At 38.6% G+C, this 19164-nt stretch overlaps 1 protein-coding gene across 1 annotated transcript in view; it reads left to right on the forward strand.

Moving 5' to 3' along the window:
• luzp2 (leucine zipper protein 2) overlaps positions 1-19164 on the forward strand; it is a 172430-nt gene that overhangs the window by 78234 nt on the left and 75032 nt on the right. Inside the window, exons 2-3 of the mRNA XM_078256804.1 lie at positions 7716-7833; positions 13055-13125. Coding sequence (XP_078112930.1) covers positions 7716-7833; positions 13055-13125 — 189 coding nt within the window. The remainder of the gene's footprint in view (positions 1-7715; positions 7834-13054; positions 13126-19164) is intronic.

A 19164-nucleotide genomic window follows, 5' to 3' on the forward strand; every position in this document is an offset into this window, starting at 1 on the left:
TTATATGTGAAAATGCCTGCAAGTAATCATTGAATTATTCATCTAATATGTTAAGTATTTCTATTTCAATGCCTTAAACCTCCCTTAGTGGAAAATTACATAACTTAAGCGATGAACAAATTAGAAGGACTCACTATCAAGGATGTGAAAATGGAGAGGTCTTATGTAATTTTCTGCCACTGTAGTGTTATATCAACTGCTCAAACTGAGCCTGAAAAGAATAAACCTCTTTTTAAATGTTTGCTGGACAGTTTACATGATTAACCAGAGGTCAACATTCTCTCCTGTGATCTTTACATCCACACAAAAACACATCTGAAGACAGAAAAGCCATTACTTTTTGCATGCTCTCTATTCCAATCATATAATTCAAGAAAGAGTGAGAGATGCAGAATATCTGCATTTATTGCTCATGTGTAAAATTGGTTTACACTACTTTAATTTCATCTATGTAAATGATAAAATACTTAAATGCAAATTGCTTTCCACTTAATTATTTTGCAGATGCATACGGGCTCTTTTTGCTGGATAGTGCTTGTTTCCAAATCATTATTTTGAGTTATATGAGGAGATTGGCATTTTAATTTAACTAATTTGGAAGACCAATGTATTAATTTGGTGAACAGCTTTATCAAGATATATACCATGCTTCCATTAACTATTCTTTACACTTAATAGAATAATTATTCCGTCAACTAAAATAATAAATAAACGGTTTATTTTTAGCACTTTATATTGTTGAGGCTGAAAAAAGAAAATATTCCTCAGTGATTGCAGAGTCAGGGACATTGTTTTGCCACGACAGTACAGCAGTAATACCCAAGAGGGCCTCTCATGGTTTGATTTATGCTTGTCAAAAACACAAAATTACCCATACTCACAGCAAAGAATGCAGTCAGTAACACATAAAAAGAAAAGAGAAAGCTTCCCTCATAAATAAACATTCTTAGAGTATTGCCCATCAGTATCCATAATAAATATCCAAATTTCCTCAGACAAACTAGCAAGCTGTAAGATAATTTTTAGAAGTGTGGGGGTGCTTTGGGCAGTACAAGACAATACATTCTATCTTTGATGTAGTCTACCATCAGTAGGATAACATACGAGATAAAAGATGGGTAATCATTGAATAGTTGCAGACAACGCTGGCATTACATCTAAGACCATAATGCATTAGCTCAACAAAATGCAAAGACAGAAGTCTCCCTCATACCCACAATACAAAATAATACAAATAAAACATGACATGACTTTACAATAATATATATATTTTTATCTTTGTATTGTTTTGTGGTGTATTTAATAACATTTCAATATATGTTCAATGTGTCCTGGATATGTTGTGCATCACTTTGACCTTTGTCGACAAAGCAAAATTGGCATCCTCCCCACCGATTGTTTCACCATGTCCCCATGCTAAACAATTAAAGAAGATTTAGTGCCCGACATCCCCTGACATGCATTCAATTAATATTCCCTGCTGTCTGCGATGTTTATACAACAGTTGGTAAACATGACTGACTTTTGTTGCAGATGTTGGATGGTGGTCATGCTCTGCTAGAGGAATATATTAATTCACTGACAGGCCCTGAGCAGTCTCCCTTATTAAAACTATTTATTTGCCCCCTCCTAATGGCATAATTAATCCAGCCTGAAATTGGAAGTACCACATAAACTGCTGTCTGCCTATAATCTGTATGACGGCAAATAAATGCCTTTTTATGCTCAGGAGCTGTTGGTTTCTGTGACTGGTGCTTCATAAAATAATAAAAAATGTAACTATGATCCTACAATCAGGGACACGGCATGGCGTGTTAGCATGCGTAACGCTGGCACTGCACTCACTGTTTGGAATGTGTTTTCATTTTAAAGTCCAAGACTTCGAAGCAATGGTCACTGGACCCTCTGATGAATACTGACACAATCTGTACATCTACTTTCATCAGATGTTCATGTAACTAATACATTGCATGTGGATATGACCTCACAGTTTAAATGTAACCCCCTAACCACTTTTGGCTAACATTCTGCTTCCACCTTATCGAAAAAGAAAAACAGAAGAATGGGATTACATGTTGCCGCTATTCAAAAAGAGTCATATGTGTACCTTTGTTTTTCCTCATTTAAACTCATTTCCATTCAGTCTCAACTCATCCAAGAAATAACAGTAAATATTGCACAATTTGTATAAGAGATTGGTTTAATAACTGATGGGCGACACATTTTCTCTCCCCTGTGCTGTATTGGGTGATTTTGCATGGAACATGAATTGACAAACCAGGACACAAGGGACAGCACATAACACCAGGGATAGAAATAGCCCACAAGGCATCTCTGGGAGTAAACTTCAATAGGAGACTTCTTTTCCCTGCATGGACCCTATCATATAGCACTCATTTATTTGGACTAAATAAGTTATTGAACATGTTATTAGGGGGTGTCTGGGTAGCTCACTGGCGGAGCGGGCGCCCATATTTAGAGGTTTACTCCGCAGCGGCCGCAGGTTCAACTCCACCCTGCGGCCCTTTGCTGCATGTCATTCCCCCCTCTCTCTCCCCTTTCATGTCTTCAGCTGTCCTATTTAAACAAAGGCCTAAAATGCCCAAAAGATAATCTTTAACAACCATAAATAATAAAATAAAAAAAACTCTGCTGTGGTTTTTTTACTTTTAAAAATGCATTCATTCCTGTAGTGGTGTATTCTTTATAGCACATATAGTCTAAATGTCAGGAATAATGGTCTGCATCAGAGCATGAGAGCGGAGCGGGAGGATTTTGGATTTTGGAAGAAGTTGTGGCGTCGCCTTATCTCCCGCTCCGGTACGGTTCACACCGTGAGTTTGAAGCATGCCCGAGGCTCACGTTGTACAGTACATGCAGATCAAGGCGCCCGCCCTCCCTCCATGCCGGAACACTGCCGGCATCCGTCTGACTTTTTGCAGGTGGGTGAACGAGGAGCTACGGGCACTGGCGGCATAGAGGGAGGGAGGCCGGGCACCGTTCATCTGATGAATACAACGCAGTGGGGGGGAATAAACAGCTCTGTGAGGAGTAGTGGAAATTCTCGACCCTCCACTCTGCACACATGCATTGGGCAAGCACGGATTCGTTATTGAAACACAGGCTGACTCCTGAACACGTATTGACAGTAACACGTGAGAACAAGAAACAGTGATAAGCATGACTCTACGGTGGCCGTGACATGACCGGCGTCACCAGCCTTACATGTTATCAGGTGGATTTTTAGAGTAAGGTTAAACAAATTGCTGCAGACAAAGTCATAACAGATACTGAGCAGTACACTGAGGGGACAATGAGGTGGATGTTCCAAAATAAATAAATGAAATGTAAAGGAAGTAACGGACAAGTCTCTCTTTTGATAAAAGATTGCGATGGCCAATTCCGTTCAAGATTTTGTTAAATTGTTTGTTGTTATGGATGATAGATGTGTCCGTAATAAGTCTTAAAAGCATAAAGTCAAATAAGACAGAGAAGCAGGATTTTACTCAGGTTGTTTAATTTCCAAGAAGACACACAGTTATGTAAAAATGAGTGAATTATTGGCTGTGTATCAGTTGTGCTCATTGGATTATGTGTATAGTTGACATTTTAAATGAATGAATGATTGATGGATTTCTGCTCTGGCTGGGTATTAAAATAACAGGTCTTGTAGTGGAGGGGCCTCCAAAGACACTGAGCCCATGGGAAATCCTTTCATTTGTCCTTCTCTGAACTACCGACCGGCTCCTGCACATTTTCCAGAAATAGCAATGAGAGTTAATGTTGGGGAGGGGGAGACATTAGATTACTCAACCTGCTAACACACTGAGCTCCTCTGTGATTATTTTACTGGAGCTAATTGCTAAGCAGAAGATGGTGGATGATATCCTGAATGTCCTCGTATTACGTTTTACTGGTCTTTACAAATGTGGAGCCATATGTTTGTGATCGCTATCAACTCAGGTTGTTTTAGTATCAGCAGAACAAACAACATGGGCCGAGGAATGATTCCCCAATTTACACTCGCAAAGTATAGCAAAGCACAAAAGAGATGGGGGGGAAAAAAATAAATAAATAAATAAAGAATATAAGTATACAACCACTTTACAATTGGCTACATCAGACTGTGTTGACGGATGTATGCAGGAAGATGTAACCATCATGCAGATATGACTCTCGGATACCAAGTAAAGATTGAACATCAACTATACCCCCATTTACTGTTTTCATGAAAATAACACTGCTGTCAGTTTATTATGGGTGGCTCTCTGCTCTCCTCACTGCACCTTGGAACCACTAATGTTAAAGAAACATATTTTAGTAAATGTAATGAAAAATGGTGGTTGTCTGTGACAAAATTGTGTGGGTATGGAAAGAAACTCGCCCACACAGGATTAGGATTTTAACTGTAAGGTTGTACTAGTTTTTGCTCATGTAAAACCACATCATCATGATCTGAGCTACAGTACGTGATGAGTAGTTGCAGTAGTAAGCTGTCTAGAAAATAATGCACTCATGTCTTACTATATGTACGCAGTATTTACAGGCCAGCCTTTGTCCACGGTGGACCATAACCTCCTGCAGCTCACTTCGTGAGGCCGGATGCCACAGCCTTGGCTTCCCTTATTGAGCCATTTCTTGGACGTTGACTATAATGTTCAGTGGTTTCCTCTAGCCTCAGCAGTTCTATTCCACACTGCAGGGTCAGCCTCATATAACTTATAAGACCCGCTGCGACTCCAAGGGTAAAGAAATATTTGTTCTGATGCTTCCCTCGCAGTCTTGGGCGTTTGATGAGCTTCTTGAAGACATCTAGGGACTGATTTCAAACTGCAGATGTCCGAAATGAAAGATTTCATTGTCTCATCACCAATGCTTTATGGCCATGTGCCTGGTGGTGCAGTCTCTGACCATAAGCCTTTTTGTTAGGCATTCTGATCCTCATTATCATACTTCTCTGACTTGAAAAAGGGGGATCTGTGTGTGGGAGGAGGCTGCTAAAACACTGGACTCTTAGGAGGTCATGGTTCAATCATGCAGCTGTTAACATTTGTTGGTTGTATTGAGCAGTTTATAGTGAATTGGGTGGAAAACAATCCAGACTTTATCTTAGAACATTGTGGTATGTTTCTGTGTCAGTGGGGCTCAAATTATAGGTCTTATTCATTTCACAGATACCCAAGGGCCTATTCCATTGGGTAATGAATAATATGGCAAATGAGGAGGAATCTCTAACCCCATCTTCCCCTATTGCCTGAACCTGCAGTAAATTTCCCACCAATGCCATATGGTGGCAAGTCATGTGTGGAATTCAGTATGCCATGTTATTTATTTATTTCCCAGGTGTTGCTTTTTTTAATTTTTTACTAGTGATTTATGTGTTATTATGTATGATCTGCTGCTGGGATCTATAACATGGGCTGTGCAGGGTTTTTGGAAGACGGCCCAGGCTGAAAGGAAGCCATGGATTCCGAATAATGTGTCAGCACTCGGCTCCATCCACGTCCATTTCAGTTTTCTTTCTTTTTTTTTGGACCTACAGTAGCAAGTGAAGAGTGGTCTAACAGATTCTCTTGTAAAAAGTGATTCATGTAACAGGGGAATGTAAGTGAGAGATTTAGCAAGGAATTATTCAGCTATATCAAGTGCGTATGCTTTGATTTAAGCTGTTGCTGTCACTTGGGGATTCTGATTACATATGGAAGTAAGCAGCAACATTTATTTTGGTCTTTATTCTTAATTTCTTGGAGAAAAATATCTCTATAACAAGAAGCTGTGTTGGTGTTTGCTGGGGTTGTGGTTATTTCTTTATCCATAACCCAGAAATTTAAACTGAATATGTTTACCCCATGATCAACTCTGTCTCTTAAAAATTACATAATACTGCCAATTTGCAAGAGCAAGTATGTTAAAACTAAATACAATCCCACCCAAATCTTTTTTTTTTTTTTTTTTATCAACGTAATGAGTGAAATATTCACTGTCAAAACATTTCACTTGCAATCATTTGCCTTTAATATCCCCCTGTGACAACTAAAGCAGGATCTACATTTTGGCATGTTTTTTCATTTTCATGATTTTACCAAAACCAACCAATTTTTCTTTAACCTTAGCCAATATTTTTTACATAATTTTTTTAAGAGACGGTGTTGTCTTGAACATAGCATAATCTTTATGGTAGCTGTTTATTTAAAGAAATAAATAAATAAAACTACCACAGGATCCTTGGAGAAGATGGATGTAAAAATGTTTCTGAAAAATGTTATTGTTATTGTTACCCACCCATTTTACTCTACGTATATATTATTCATTTCAAATACATCTTGAATTTACCACAGCTTGTTCATATTCTGTCATATTCTGCAGCCCCTATGTGTATTAACCTCAACACATCATTCCTTAAATTAACTCTCATATAATAGTATAGTGCCTGTTGAAGAGTGAAATTGGTTTATTCTTTGCGCCACTCTCTGGGTGTTTAGTTTGTCAGTTCAGTGTGCAATTTTGTTTTGAAATCAGTTTTATTTTTCTGCATTAGCCTAGTTGCAAGAAAATTGTCGAAGTAAAATAGGGTGAGTGAGGCAGGGCCATTTCACTTACTGACATCATGATGAAAACATATTTTCTGGCATTAAAAAAAAACCTTACACAAGTTACAGTTCTATTCTTAAGATTACATTTTGACACATACTCTCCTATAATAACAACCCCTTCTTTGGACATGTCCCCTCCCTGCTATCTGCAGAAGAGAAGGGTTGGATGGGGCCTTTATTTTCTATTAGAAACTATTTGAAGACACAAGGGGTCATCAAAGTAATCAAATTTATGGGCATTATGGGAAATGTAGGGCCTTGGGGCTCTTTTTTTTTTAGCAGGGTAACGCATTCCGATGTCCTTGAATTTAAACACCTCCCAGAAGAGTTGTCGCTGTCCTTGAGTCAGTAAACAAGGATGTTAGATTACATAGATTTTTCAGCTTTTAAATTCAGCAGTAAAATAGAACACGTGGTAACTCTTACATCTTATATCTGTTTGTGTCACTCAAAAGGGATAAAAAGAAACTGTAAGTTGTCAGCTATGGAGCCACCAAATGGCAAGTTTGTTGAGTTATCTTTAAGCCAACTCCCGAGCTTTCATTCCCTCGGAGTCTGTTACCTTATGGACTACTTCCCTTAAACTCTTCTGTACCTTGATCTTCTTTGAGCCCAGGTCTTCTGTGCATTGTGTGGTGATTACAGTATGTGTTTCACAAAAAACAAGAATGGCTATAGTTCATGCAAGCATGCTGTCAAGTGGTTTTTGCCTCTCTCTCGAAGCTCAGTAATAAATGGTAAGAACACCTCTGCAGTGCAATTCAATAGGAGTTCAGTTTTACAAAGAAAACAGAATTGGACGAACGTGCCCGGTAAAGGTTTTCCCTTTATAATTGGCTAGACTAGGTGGATATTTAAATTTGAAGATGCAAGGGAATACTTCTGTTCAAAAGACCCATCTCTGTAAAACAAGCCTTCACTAAATTGGTTGATTGGAAGGAATAGAAGCTATTTTTTTTTATGTTATCCATCCAGGGACTGTGCTGAATAGATATTAGTTCTCTCCTCTATTGTTCTACCCTTTAGCTTTAACGATGGTGCTTTTAATCCAGTTTAAAACACCTCTTTCTTCCAAAGGTGCCAAAAGACATTTAATAGTCAAATCTCTCATTCTCTCAACAGACAAAGCTACGATGGGCTGGAGAAGAAGCTAAAGGAAGTCTTCAGTGAACGGAGCAGCATCCTGCACCAGCTCTCCAAGACATCAAAGGAGCTGGACAGCATAAAAGGCAACCTTCAGGTTGGAAATTTACTGTTTCTTTTTTTAAAGATACAGCCATGTTAGAAGGCTTAATTGGGCGTGAGTTGTGGGACGGCGGTCATTTTCCATCCTATATTTTCATATTTTCAGCAATCTGAGGACCGGGAAACCCATGACTCTTCTCACTTATTTTTTATCAATTTGTCATATAGCAACTCACTGTTATCAAATATTAATGTGAATATGTTTTTCAATTTGGTGAGCCCACCCATGTATGTATGTATGTGATGTGTTACTGGAAATGTAGCTGCTGAGTAAGCAATGCAGGAATGGAAAAGCAGATAGAAAGCAATTAGAAGGTGAACCTTTTTAGCACTAATGACAACAGCAGCTACAAAAAGCTGTAGGAATAGAAAGACACAAAAAAAGACAACATACTTTATTATTCCCTAAGGGCAAATTCAATAAACTATGTCTTCTTTTTATATAACAGGAAAGATTGAAAGGACCATCAATTCACAACATTTTAAACACTGTTCCATCCAATTTTCAAAGCCTTTAACTGTAGGCATTAATACTCTGCATCTACAGTTAATTACAACTTGGGTTTTATTTTGAAAGCTTGAGCCCTTGATTATATCAGTTATGATAGCATTACTCACCAAGGTTATTGTGGCGTTCTGGGATCACAGCACCATCTCCAAAAAATAGATCTAATGGGGCAACAAACCAGAGCAATTAGACGGTCAAACAGGTTGATAAGAGAGCCTACTGGTAAAATTACAACCCAACTGTCCGTTACAATAACCCCTCAGTTTACAAACTAACTTTTCTTGTTAAACTTTAACTTATAATAGCATTAGGGGTCTACTAGTCTATATCCTTAACGTTCCACTTCCAGGATTGCTCCGTTGCCACCGGATTTCACTCATTTAGGCCGGATATCCGTTACCTTGGGCTTCCTTTGTGTTGGCATTTTAAACTCCGGTGGACTTATGAGGACTATGGTTAGCTGCTCCTCAGATCTCTGCAAGGTAAATCCAGACAGCTAGCTAGACTCTCTGTCCAATCTGAGTTTTCTGTTGCACGAGTATAACAACTTTTAAAGGTACACACGTTCCACCAAAACAAGTTCCTTCCGAGCCTGTTTTGCAGCGGCACCGCAGCTTTTTTCCGGTGCTTAGCACCGCCCAAGACGATTGTGATTGGTTTAAAGAAATGCCAATAAACCAGAGCACGTTTTCCTCCCATTCCCAAATGCTATGTGGAGTAGCCAGACTCTCCTCCAGCACTTTGGAGAAGGGTTTGGCAAAGCAAGACTAGGGGTCTACTCACTTTTTGTTAACATGTATAAAACATGTCAAACAAACTGGCAACACTGTTGGCTTGTGTTTCTTGCAATGTTTGACCGCTCTTTAGCTACAAAAATGAGTTGTAATAAACTGTACTTTTTTTTAATTGTATTCCTCATTAATCAATGGCACACATTTATTCTGAAAGAACGTAATGGCTCTTTTCAACCCAGAATGTAAACAAACCTGTGGCTCCCATGAGATGCTCATGCAGATTTCTGATGGGTTTATAACAAAAAAGAAAAGCAACATATTGTCATCTAAAGACCAGTTACACTTAACCCCCACTTTACATGCATTGGTGTGCTGGAAAGTTTCAAAGTTTTTTTTGCCCTAGTTAAATTTGTCCTTAAAACAAAAATGCAAAATGTTTAATCCTACTGCGAGGGCGATTTTGCATAATGTAAGAAACAATAACACAAATGGTTTCATAAGACAACTTTAGGTGCATGGTAATTAGAAGTTTATTATCCCTGCTGCAAAGGGAGGTATCTGTCCCACCAAATACTGGCCTTGGACATTTTATCCAGTAATGTACCATATTAAAGTGTAGATATTATAGTTCTGTGGGCCTTTCACAAAACACAATTGTCTCGGTGCCAGATACTGCCAATTATTTCCCAAAAGTCAGTTTAGGTCAACTTCATTATGGCTCTTGGCAATGACAAGAAATGAACAGAAACTCAATTATTATACATTCAGATATTTGAATCATTTAGTATTTTTAAGTCACATTAGTGTATGCAACAATGATCTTGCAAAACATGCCTCCCTCTTGGATATTTAGACCGTGGGTGCCAGATGCGCTGCGTTTCTGTGTAGTGCTCCCAAAGCTGCAGTCTGAGTAATGGGTTCTTCTACTCAGGGTGTTGATGTTTTCTGGCTTCAGGACACTTTTGTGGGCCAATAGAATTGTCAGAAAATCAATAATCAACAAACTGATAAGCGCATTTTTCCTGCATGTGTGTGTGTGTTTGCGAGATATGTCCCATGTGTCTGGAAAAAGCTCATGCAGACTGGCTATCATCACCCCTGGGGCAGGCTTTGATGTCTAGTCACTCCGGGCTAGCTAGGTTGGCATCTATCTTCGCCTTGGGCCCTGCGCCAGCACGCTGGGCTGGGCAGAGGTTGGGTTAGATTAGGAACAAATGTATTCTTCTGGGGGAAAACATCATCTACATGAAAATAAACCATCAACTTTTAAAAGAGAATCAAGTCAACAGGGAGAAGCAGTTAGTATTTCTGGTAAGATTTGATGGAGCAAGTGTTTATAGTTTTAATGAGTTGCCCTAAGTGGGGGTCAGCCACCCTCATAATTAAGCTTTGTGTGATAGGGAAATACTCTTGGCAGCGGCTCCCGGGGGAGATTCTGTGGTCGTTGGAGTAGTTAGTACAAGAATAAGAGTTATTTTGCCCTGCACCTAACTGTGGGCTTTGTCAACCATTTGCATTGTACTTTGAAAATAAATGAGACATTTACAGTAGTTAAAAGTAGCTGGTTTGTTGTTTAAATGATTTCCATACTGTAGGGGCCACAAGCTTTTCAGTTATATCATACCTTTGTATACTACTTATTTTTCACAACGAAAACAGTAGTATAATAATAGCACAGTGGTATATGTGAAGGACAGTCACTGATATGATTCAGTGAATATGTTGTCCATTTAGTATTGACATAAAAAATGAGGGACCTGTAAATCACCATATTCACTTTAATACTTTATAACTACAAAAGCCTCTACAGTGCATTTTACAATGCGTAGCACTGGGCCAAGTTTGGTATGAAATTATATTGGTTGCTTTATGGCACAAAGTGATTAAGGTAGAGTGCAGAATACAGTCACAGAACAATCTCCAGTATCTCAAACCTACTGAATAATTTGTTGTTTACCACCTCTTGTCCTTATTTATGAACATGTTTTATAGATTTGTAAGCACTTGAAGTAAATACCCACTTATTCAAAATCTTAACCGCAATAAACACAAAATAACAAAGGACAAAAATGAAAGCATGTATGCTGATTAGTGTGATAGTTTATATATTTCAAGCATGCGTCGACTACTACTTAAATTTCATGACACGGAAATGAAAGGAAACCCACAGAAAGCTTGTTGAATGTATGTCTCTATTTATCAATAGTCTGCTTTGGAAAATGGCCATAATGTGAATTTGTAAATATATTTGGCACCCAGACGTTAAAATGGAAGTGCATCCAAACTGTAAACCTTTTTTGCGACAGTATGCCAGTTTTCTGATGACACAACAATGCCTGGGGGGGGGGGGGGATGGGTAGGAAAGTGGCCATTTGGCTCGTGGCTCTATGACAGATGATACAAATCAATGAATTCATGGGGATATCACTAGAGACAACTGATATCAATATACAATCGCAAGCTGTTTTTCCTTACTGCACAGTTTCAACTTAACATTAGCTTATCTGAAGTGAATATACATTCTTTATTGTCAAGAGCTTTTGTTGGCCCCTTTCTCTGTTCCTCTTCTTCTATTCAACATAAATGTACATGAAGTGATTTCAGGGACTGACAAGGAAGGGAAACATCTCCTCTGTATCAGGAGGAAACAGGGTTGATGGAAATGTGGTGTTAATTGCCACATATGTCACCTTCGAGCACAATTTGAAGAGAAGATTTCTCTCCCTTTTGAGTCCACATTTTCTTAGAAGTCTGGAAATTTCTGTCCAGCTCATAACAAATAAAAAAATATCTTGGAGGGCATGTAGGGCAATCAGAGACCTGCCTACTCATAATTATCCATCAGGCAGGTGCTTAGGCGCCAGTAGAACCCGATCTGTACCCTCCTTAGTTTTAAGAAGACATTCATCACCTGATTGTTATAGGCTATATATCGTACATCAGCTGCATCATTCAATAATATTCACCTCAATAATGTTATGATTCAGGTGCTTTTGACATTGCGTTTCAGTATTCTACATTTATGACATAGTTAAAGGAACACGCCGACTTATTGGGACTTTAGCTTATTCACCGTATCCCCCAGAGTTAGATAAGTCCATACATACCCTTCTCATCTCCGTCTGTGTCGTAACTCTGTCTGACACACCCACCGCTAGACTAGCTTAGCACAGATCCTGGAGGTAACCGGCTCCATCTATCCTACTGCTCCCAATAAGTGACAAAATAACGCCAACATTTTCCTATAAACATGTTGTGATTTGTATAGTCACAGCGTGTACAAACAAGGTCACATGAGACTCAGCCATCTTCTAACCGTATACATACTGGGAACTATATTCTCTGAAGGCGATGCACTGCTACTTGGGCAGAGTGATTAGCGCAACACCTGAAAAGCACCGTTGTTACTCTCTGCTCCTCACCAAGGGGCTTCTCAGATGCTGCGAGCAAATCACTCCGCCCAAGTAGCAGAAGTTGCAGTGCTTCTCCTTCTGAGAATATAGTTCCCAGTTTGTATACGGTTAGAAGATGTCTGTGTCTCATGTGACCTTGTTATGTGTACACACTGTGACTATACAAATCACAACACGTAAATAGGAAAATGTTGGCGTTATTTTGTCACTTATTGGGAGCAGTAGGCTAGGTGGAGCCGGTTACTTCCAGGATCTGTGCTAAGCTAGTCTAACGGTGGGGGCGTCAGACAGAGTTACGATACGCACGGAGATGAGAAGGGTATGTATGGACTTATCTAACTCTGGGGGATACGGTGAATAAGCTTAAGTCCCAATAAGTCGGCGTGTTCCTTTATCACTGACACTTTTGACTGTTTTAACAGTGTAAGGAATTTGTAACCTTGAAAACTTGGGCACATTTTGAAACATTTACTATACGGTTCAAAGAAAGTATATACAGTATATTTGCTGTCCCTTTATCTGTTGTTGGTGCTCTACAATAATTCTAATGTTCTCTTTTAGTCGCTGAAAAATGATGACTCTGTGGCCAAGAAGGATGTGCAGCGGATTCTGGAGCTCAGCCACAAACAGAGGTAAAGTGAAGCATCATGGATGACTTAGACTACCAACAGTACTGTGCTACTCATGATTGTCATCAAAAATGTAGGTTAGGACTTTATAATAACCAGAATTAGTAATGACTGATGAATGACTCAAATCTCAGGAATGTGATGTTCACAATCATAACCATCAATTTAGTGTTATCTAAGCATTAAACTATAAGTAATACATAGTCAAGCCCGGGAAAACGTTCCGAAAGTTAAAGTCCCTTTTATTTTCGCCATAGATAATATTACATGACTCAGAGATGGCGCTCTTTTTACATCTTGGATGGGCATGAAACTCTCTTTCAAGAGAATCTCTTAAGATTCTGTGTTCTTTGAGAAAAATGTTAAAGTAAAAGCCTAGATACATAAAAACTTTGGGGTAGGCACAAACTGCGACTTTCAAGGTGCATTTTGTCAATAATCCAATCACTGAGCTTACAATTCTGGAACGTGTAACGGCACAAAAAATGAATTTCCTACCGCTCTGATTCGTACAGTCCCTCTGACTGGCTTCTGTCCTCTTGGGAGTTGTAGTATATTGAGACGTCCGCCATGCTAAAATAACTGTTCCACCTTTGGTAGAAAATATTGTGTTCATATTGGATCACATCACTTGTACAGTAGCAAAAAGCTACATGCTTTTAAATAATGGCTCACTCACCATTATAGATGCTGGTTATTTTGAGGTGTTGCCCTGTTTGCTTTTACATAGCAGTATACACAGGAGCAGGTGGATAATGCATAATCCAATCGTAAATCCTTTTTTTTTTTTTAGATCAATTTTTTATTATTTTTATATTTTTGAACAGACAAACAATTGAACAAGATCAAAAATCCTCTCCCACCCCCACCCCACCCTCTGCGGTCTCGAGGAAAACAAAAACAAACAAATAAGCAACAACAAAAACAGAAACAGATCTAGCGTTGAGCTATCATTTTTCTTTTCTTCTGTCTCCCAAGCAGATGTAATTTAGTCGTCATTAAGTAACAAGACAATCGGGTCAGTAGGAATTCGACATCCTATCAAATCAGATATTATTGATGTTGTTTTATTCCAGAACTCATGCACCTGTTCACACTCCCAGACCATGTGCAGGAAAGTTCCAGTTTGTTCAGGTTGACAGTACGTGCAATAGGGGGTGTGAATGGCGTCCAGTATGTCCTATGACATATGTTGAAATGGATCTGCTGGTGATTTGGGTTCTTAGAACAATGGAAAATATTATCCTAAACTGTCTCCCAATTAATTGCGTTCCCCTCAGTGCTCAGCTCTCGCTCCCATTTCCTTGCTATTGGGAGTTCTCCTATGGATACTTGCATCAGTTTAGCATAGATCTTGGACGCTAATCCTCTCACAGGAAAATCAACAAACCATTTAATAATTGGGTGCGGCTCAAGACTGTTTCCCCATGGCACTCCGTAACATTTTAGGGCTATTCTTAAGCGCAGATACAAGAAGGATGTCCTGGGGACCTCAAAACTAGCTCTTAGGTCTTCAAAACTCAACATACCTTTCTCATTGAATAGCTGGTTTACAATATAAATACCTCTGTCACTCCACTGCTTACAAGCAAAGGGTTTGTTACCAGACATTAAGTGTGTATTGTGCCAAATTGGGGTGTCCAAATGCCACTTGTTGGTGTAGCATAGTTGCTCCTCCACCTGTTTAAAGTTAGTCAATGTGTTGGTGATAATAGGGCCATAGGCTAGCATACACTTTTTTGGACACACACCTGCAGTCTTAGACTTCCAGTGAGGTTTTGCTCTATTTCTCTCCATGGGACTGTAGATGAGGGGTCTATCCACACTCTGAGGGCCCGTAGCTGAAAGGCTCTGTGATACACTTTAAGGTTGGGGACGCTCAAGCCTCCCGTGTTTGAGGTACGTTGCAGGGTAGAGTATTTTAGCCTAGTTTGTTTATTATTCCAAATATATTGCTGAATTAAGGTATCAAGTTTCTTCCAGAAATTTATTGGCGGGGGCAAGGGGATCATTGTACTTAAGAAATTCACACGAGGAACTATGTTCATTTTAATAACAGCAATCCTGGACCGTAGTGATGCTGGCAGCGCAGACCAATTGGCCAGATTCCTTTGAACACTACTTAGTATAGTTTCATAGTTGTCCTGGACAACTCGCTGTAGGGATACGTGTATGGTGATGCCCAAATATGTAATTTTGCTTTGGGTTGGCATTGTAACACTAATGGTTGATGCCACATTCAATGTTCAATAAATGAAGGTTAGATTTATTCCAGTTAATTGAGCCATTAAGAGATTGAGCCAAATAAATCCTTCTTGTATTTTTGAAAATAATGCGCCGGGCTCCTTTTTGTGAAAAAGCACATAAAGTATTTGTGATTTAATGCTTTATCTTTTTGCAAGCTAGCTGGAAACGTATTTACCTAAAATGCTTGACCAGTTAGGATTGTCTGATTAATGCTATGCGTAATGAGACTTTTAATGATTGGGAGTCATTATTGGCCTTCATGCCCTCTGAAATGTCAGCCTGATTGAAGTCCAGTCTTCTGTGTGCAGTATCTTGATAGCCAATCAATAGCCTATCATGAGTCCATGGCAGCACCCACATGTCATCAAGCTAAAAACCATAAAACAGCAGCTTGGCTCAATGTTGCCTACCTAGCATTCATGAGCTGTATTTTTTTCAAAGTGATATTAATCCAACATTGGAGTTCTATATCTGCCAAGTGTCATTACTAGCTGACTCCATCATGGTGGATGCAGACAGGTGATTCATTGCAAGTCATTTATTTTTGACATCTCTTAACAGCAATTTGATTGCTTTCTGAAAATAAGTTTGCCACAAACTGTAGTGCAACAAAACATGTTTACCTACAGGCCAGATACAGACAAAATTTAACATTTCAAGGTTATAAAATAGTAACAATTAATTCAGCTGTGATTTAACCTGCTGTCAAGCTATTTTTACTCACTTGACATATGCTTGATAAAGAAATTAAGATTCATCAAGTTTTACTTATTATCATTTGAACATTTTCTGTTGTACTATTTAAAAAAACTGTCTCACTGTTCTCTGAACTGTGTAATTGAGATGCAGTGGGAGGCCAATGGAGAGGGTTTGGCTTACTGTGACAGTTGCAGGTACATTCCTAAGCTATAGCTTCGGACCATTTTAGAAATTTGTGTGTCTGCTGATAAAAACATATATCTCAGTCTATCACTAGTGCATACAGCAAGTCTGAAGACCATTAAAGGAAATGCTAAATATGTGAAATTGTGTTGAGACATGCAAAAAGCTTGCCATTGGTTACTGAACATGGTTGTTGTAATCCCCCCAATCCCAATATCCATTTGGCTGCTGCCAATTAGCATAGATATATTGTGCTGTAACAAGTATAAAACCCTTTGTATACCTATGATTCTTTGGGAGAGGCTAGGAAAAACTGAACTGATAAGACCTTGTTTTTCCTGGTGGCTTCCTTGATCACATAAAATATTTGCAATATACAGTATCACCTTAACTATATATATGTTTCTCTGTGCTTTGTGTTTAATTATTAAGTATCTATGGATAAGTCAGTAAATATCCTTAACATGCTCACTACCTGGCTTCGGGAGTAACGGAGTACATGGAACGATGTTATGTAATAAGGATATGAAAAAAAGGTAACTGTATTCCGTTAAAGTTACAGAAAAAAAGACACCCCCATTAAAAATGGGGGTTATTAGCGTGATGAACATTTTAAAATAAATAATGATATACTATGTATGTATGTAAATAAATAACGACATACTATGTACTTGCACTTTCTACTTGTTGGCTGGAGTTTGCACCTTCAAGGTTGAAAGCCCTTAATTGGAAGTCGCTTTGGATAAAAGCGTCAGCTAAATGACATGTATACTCCCCAAATGGCAGTAGCTCAGTCAGTAGGGAGTTGGGTTAGGAACCAAAGTATGGTGGTGGACTTGTAGCTGGAGGGGTGCCAGTTCACCTCCTGGGCACTGCCAAGGTGCTCTTGAGCAAGGCACGAACCCCCAACTGCTCGGGGCGCCTTTCCCTGGGCAGCTCTCCATTTAGTGCATGTATAGGTACTGAGCATGTGTGTGTAATTCAGGCCTGTGTGTAATAACAACAGAGTGAAAACAGGAATGAAAATGCAGGAAAAACCGGAGATGAGACGTACAGGATGACCTAAATTGCGGACAGCTACACTCGTTATTGTAAGTGCAATGATAAGTTAAAATCCAATAAGTACTTTATCAAACTGTGTGAATGTGTGTCCCAGTCCAGGATAGGAAATTAACTAACGATGTAGATCAACAAGCCACTGTCACATATGTTCAAATTTGATTCATTCAATAAAATATTTTTTGTCTTAAATCCACCAGCCATTTTCATATTATACCAACATTTGCAGCATCCTGAGCCTTTTTGGTAAGGTTACTAAGAAAACTCAGCCCAGAGTAGTTTTATTCTCCCCGAAACAAGTTTCCTTTTTATTTTTAAAGAACTATACAAAAAATAAAATCACAACTTTTTCTTAATTGCAACAAACATACAAAAGACATCGCAACTTTTATCGCAATTTTTTTACAAAAGCTTCCGCAAAATCAGGCATTTTGGGCCGCAACAATCTCAAAAAAAGGCCGCAAAATCCTGGAGGGACTGATTGTCAGAAGCAATGCATGACAGCTTAACCCCTTCCATTCTCACCTTTCACACAAAAAAAGCCCTTCGCTAAGAGGTAACAAAATCAACGAAATAGCTTACACTACCATGCACATGAATCTGAAATTAAAATACACTGAGCAGAAGACACATTTTTGATGCTAAACATCTTGGTTTCTCCATTGGTTTCTTACATTGTTATGTTGCTACAACATACACAAATGTGTATTAAGTTTAAATAAAAGTAGGTTTATTGATATGTATTTTATCTGGTCTTTATTTGCATATTTGGTATTGAGGTAATCCAAAAGTAATGCAAAGTAATCAAGTTACTTTTATAATGTGATACTTAGATATTAGGTTAACAGGTAATTAGTAATTGTATCGGAATACATTTATAAAGTAATCCCCCCAACCCTGCTCACCACTCTGTGCTTTAAAATTATGTCAATCTCACATTTATTGTGCCCTTTTCTGTCAGTCTAAGCAGTTTTGATCTTCTTTGTACAAAATGTTTCCAAGCCTCAGATGCAGGAGATGAGAGTATAAATGAAATGCCAAAGCAGTGGTGGTTGGCTGGTTGCTGTGAAGGAAAACGTTTGCTAGGCTGAACTTATGCCAAGAGACAAGACCATTGGCATGTAAAATATAAGGGTATAGGCTGTTGAGCAGTGAGAATCTTTCCATACAAACATTGGCCGCTTGGATTCATCACTGAAAGACTACGGCCACGTCATGTACTTTTAAATTTACAGCCATGCACGGAAACAGTAAATAGACTGTTACCTCTAATTTAACTGGGTTGCCTAGTGATATGATTTCTATAAGTGTTTTTGAAACCACTGACCCACATCGATTGCTCACTTTATTCACAATTCAGTGTGCATTGCTGTTATCTGTGCACAGGAGCATCAAACGGTACTGAAATACCCATTGCATACCAATGCATTAACATTTATGTCAAATGCATAAAGAATGCAGCACCAGTCTTCATACAGCATACATAACAAACTGTGTGGAGCATTCCAGATGCTCATAGGCTCCTACATACTGTAATACCCCATAATGAATACTGCTATGTTTTCATTATACATCTCCTTATTGACCTAACATCTCTAACCTTTATGATATTTGCTTTGGTGTGTGATTGTTAAACTGCACTTTATCTTAGGAATAACAGTGCATTTAAAGAAATATTGGCTGCAGCTGAACCGTAATATTCAAACAGGGCAATGAAGATTAAAGATTAATAAATGAATGTGAAATTGTTCGAAGACACATTAATTAAAATAACAAATATTTTGACACCATAGACGGAATTTCTAACCAAAGTCAATCAGGTTTAATGTATGAATGTATTTGAACAATTAAATA

This window comes from Sander vitreus, chromosome 1 (assembly GCF_031162955.1).
Source record: "Sander vitreus isolate 19-12246 chromosome 1, sanVit1, whole genome shotgun sequence".
NCBI lineage: Eukaryota > Metazoa > Chordata > Actinopteri > Perciformes > Percidae > Sander > Sander vitreus.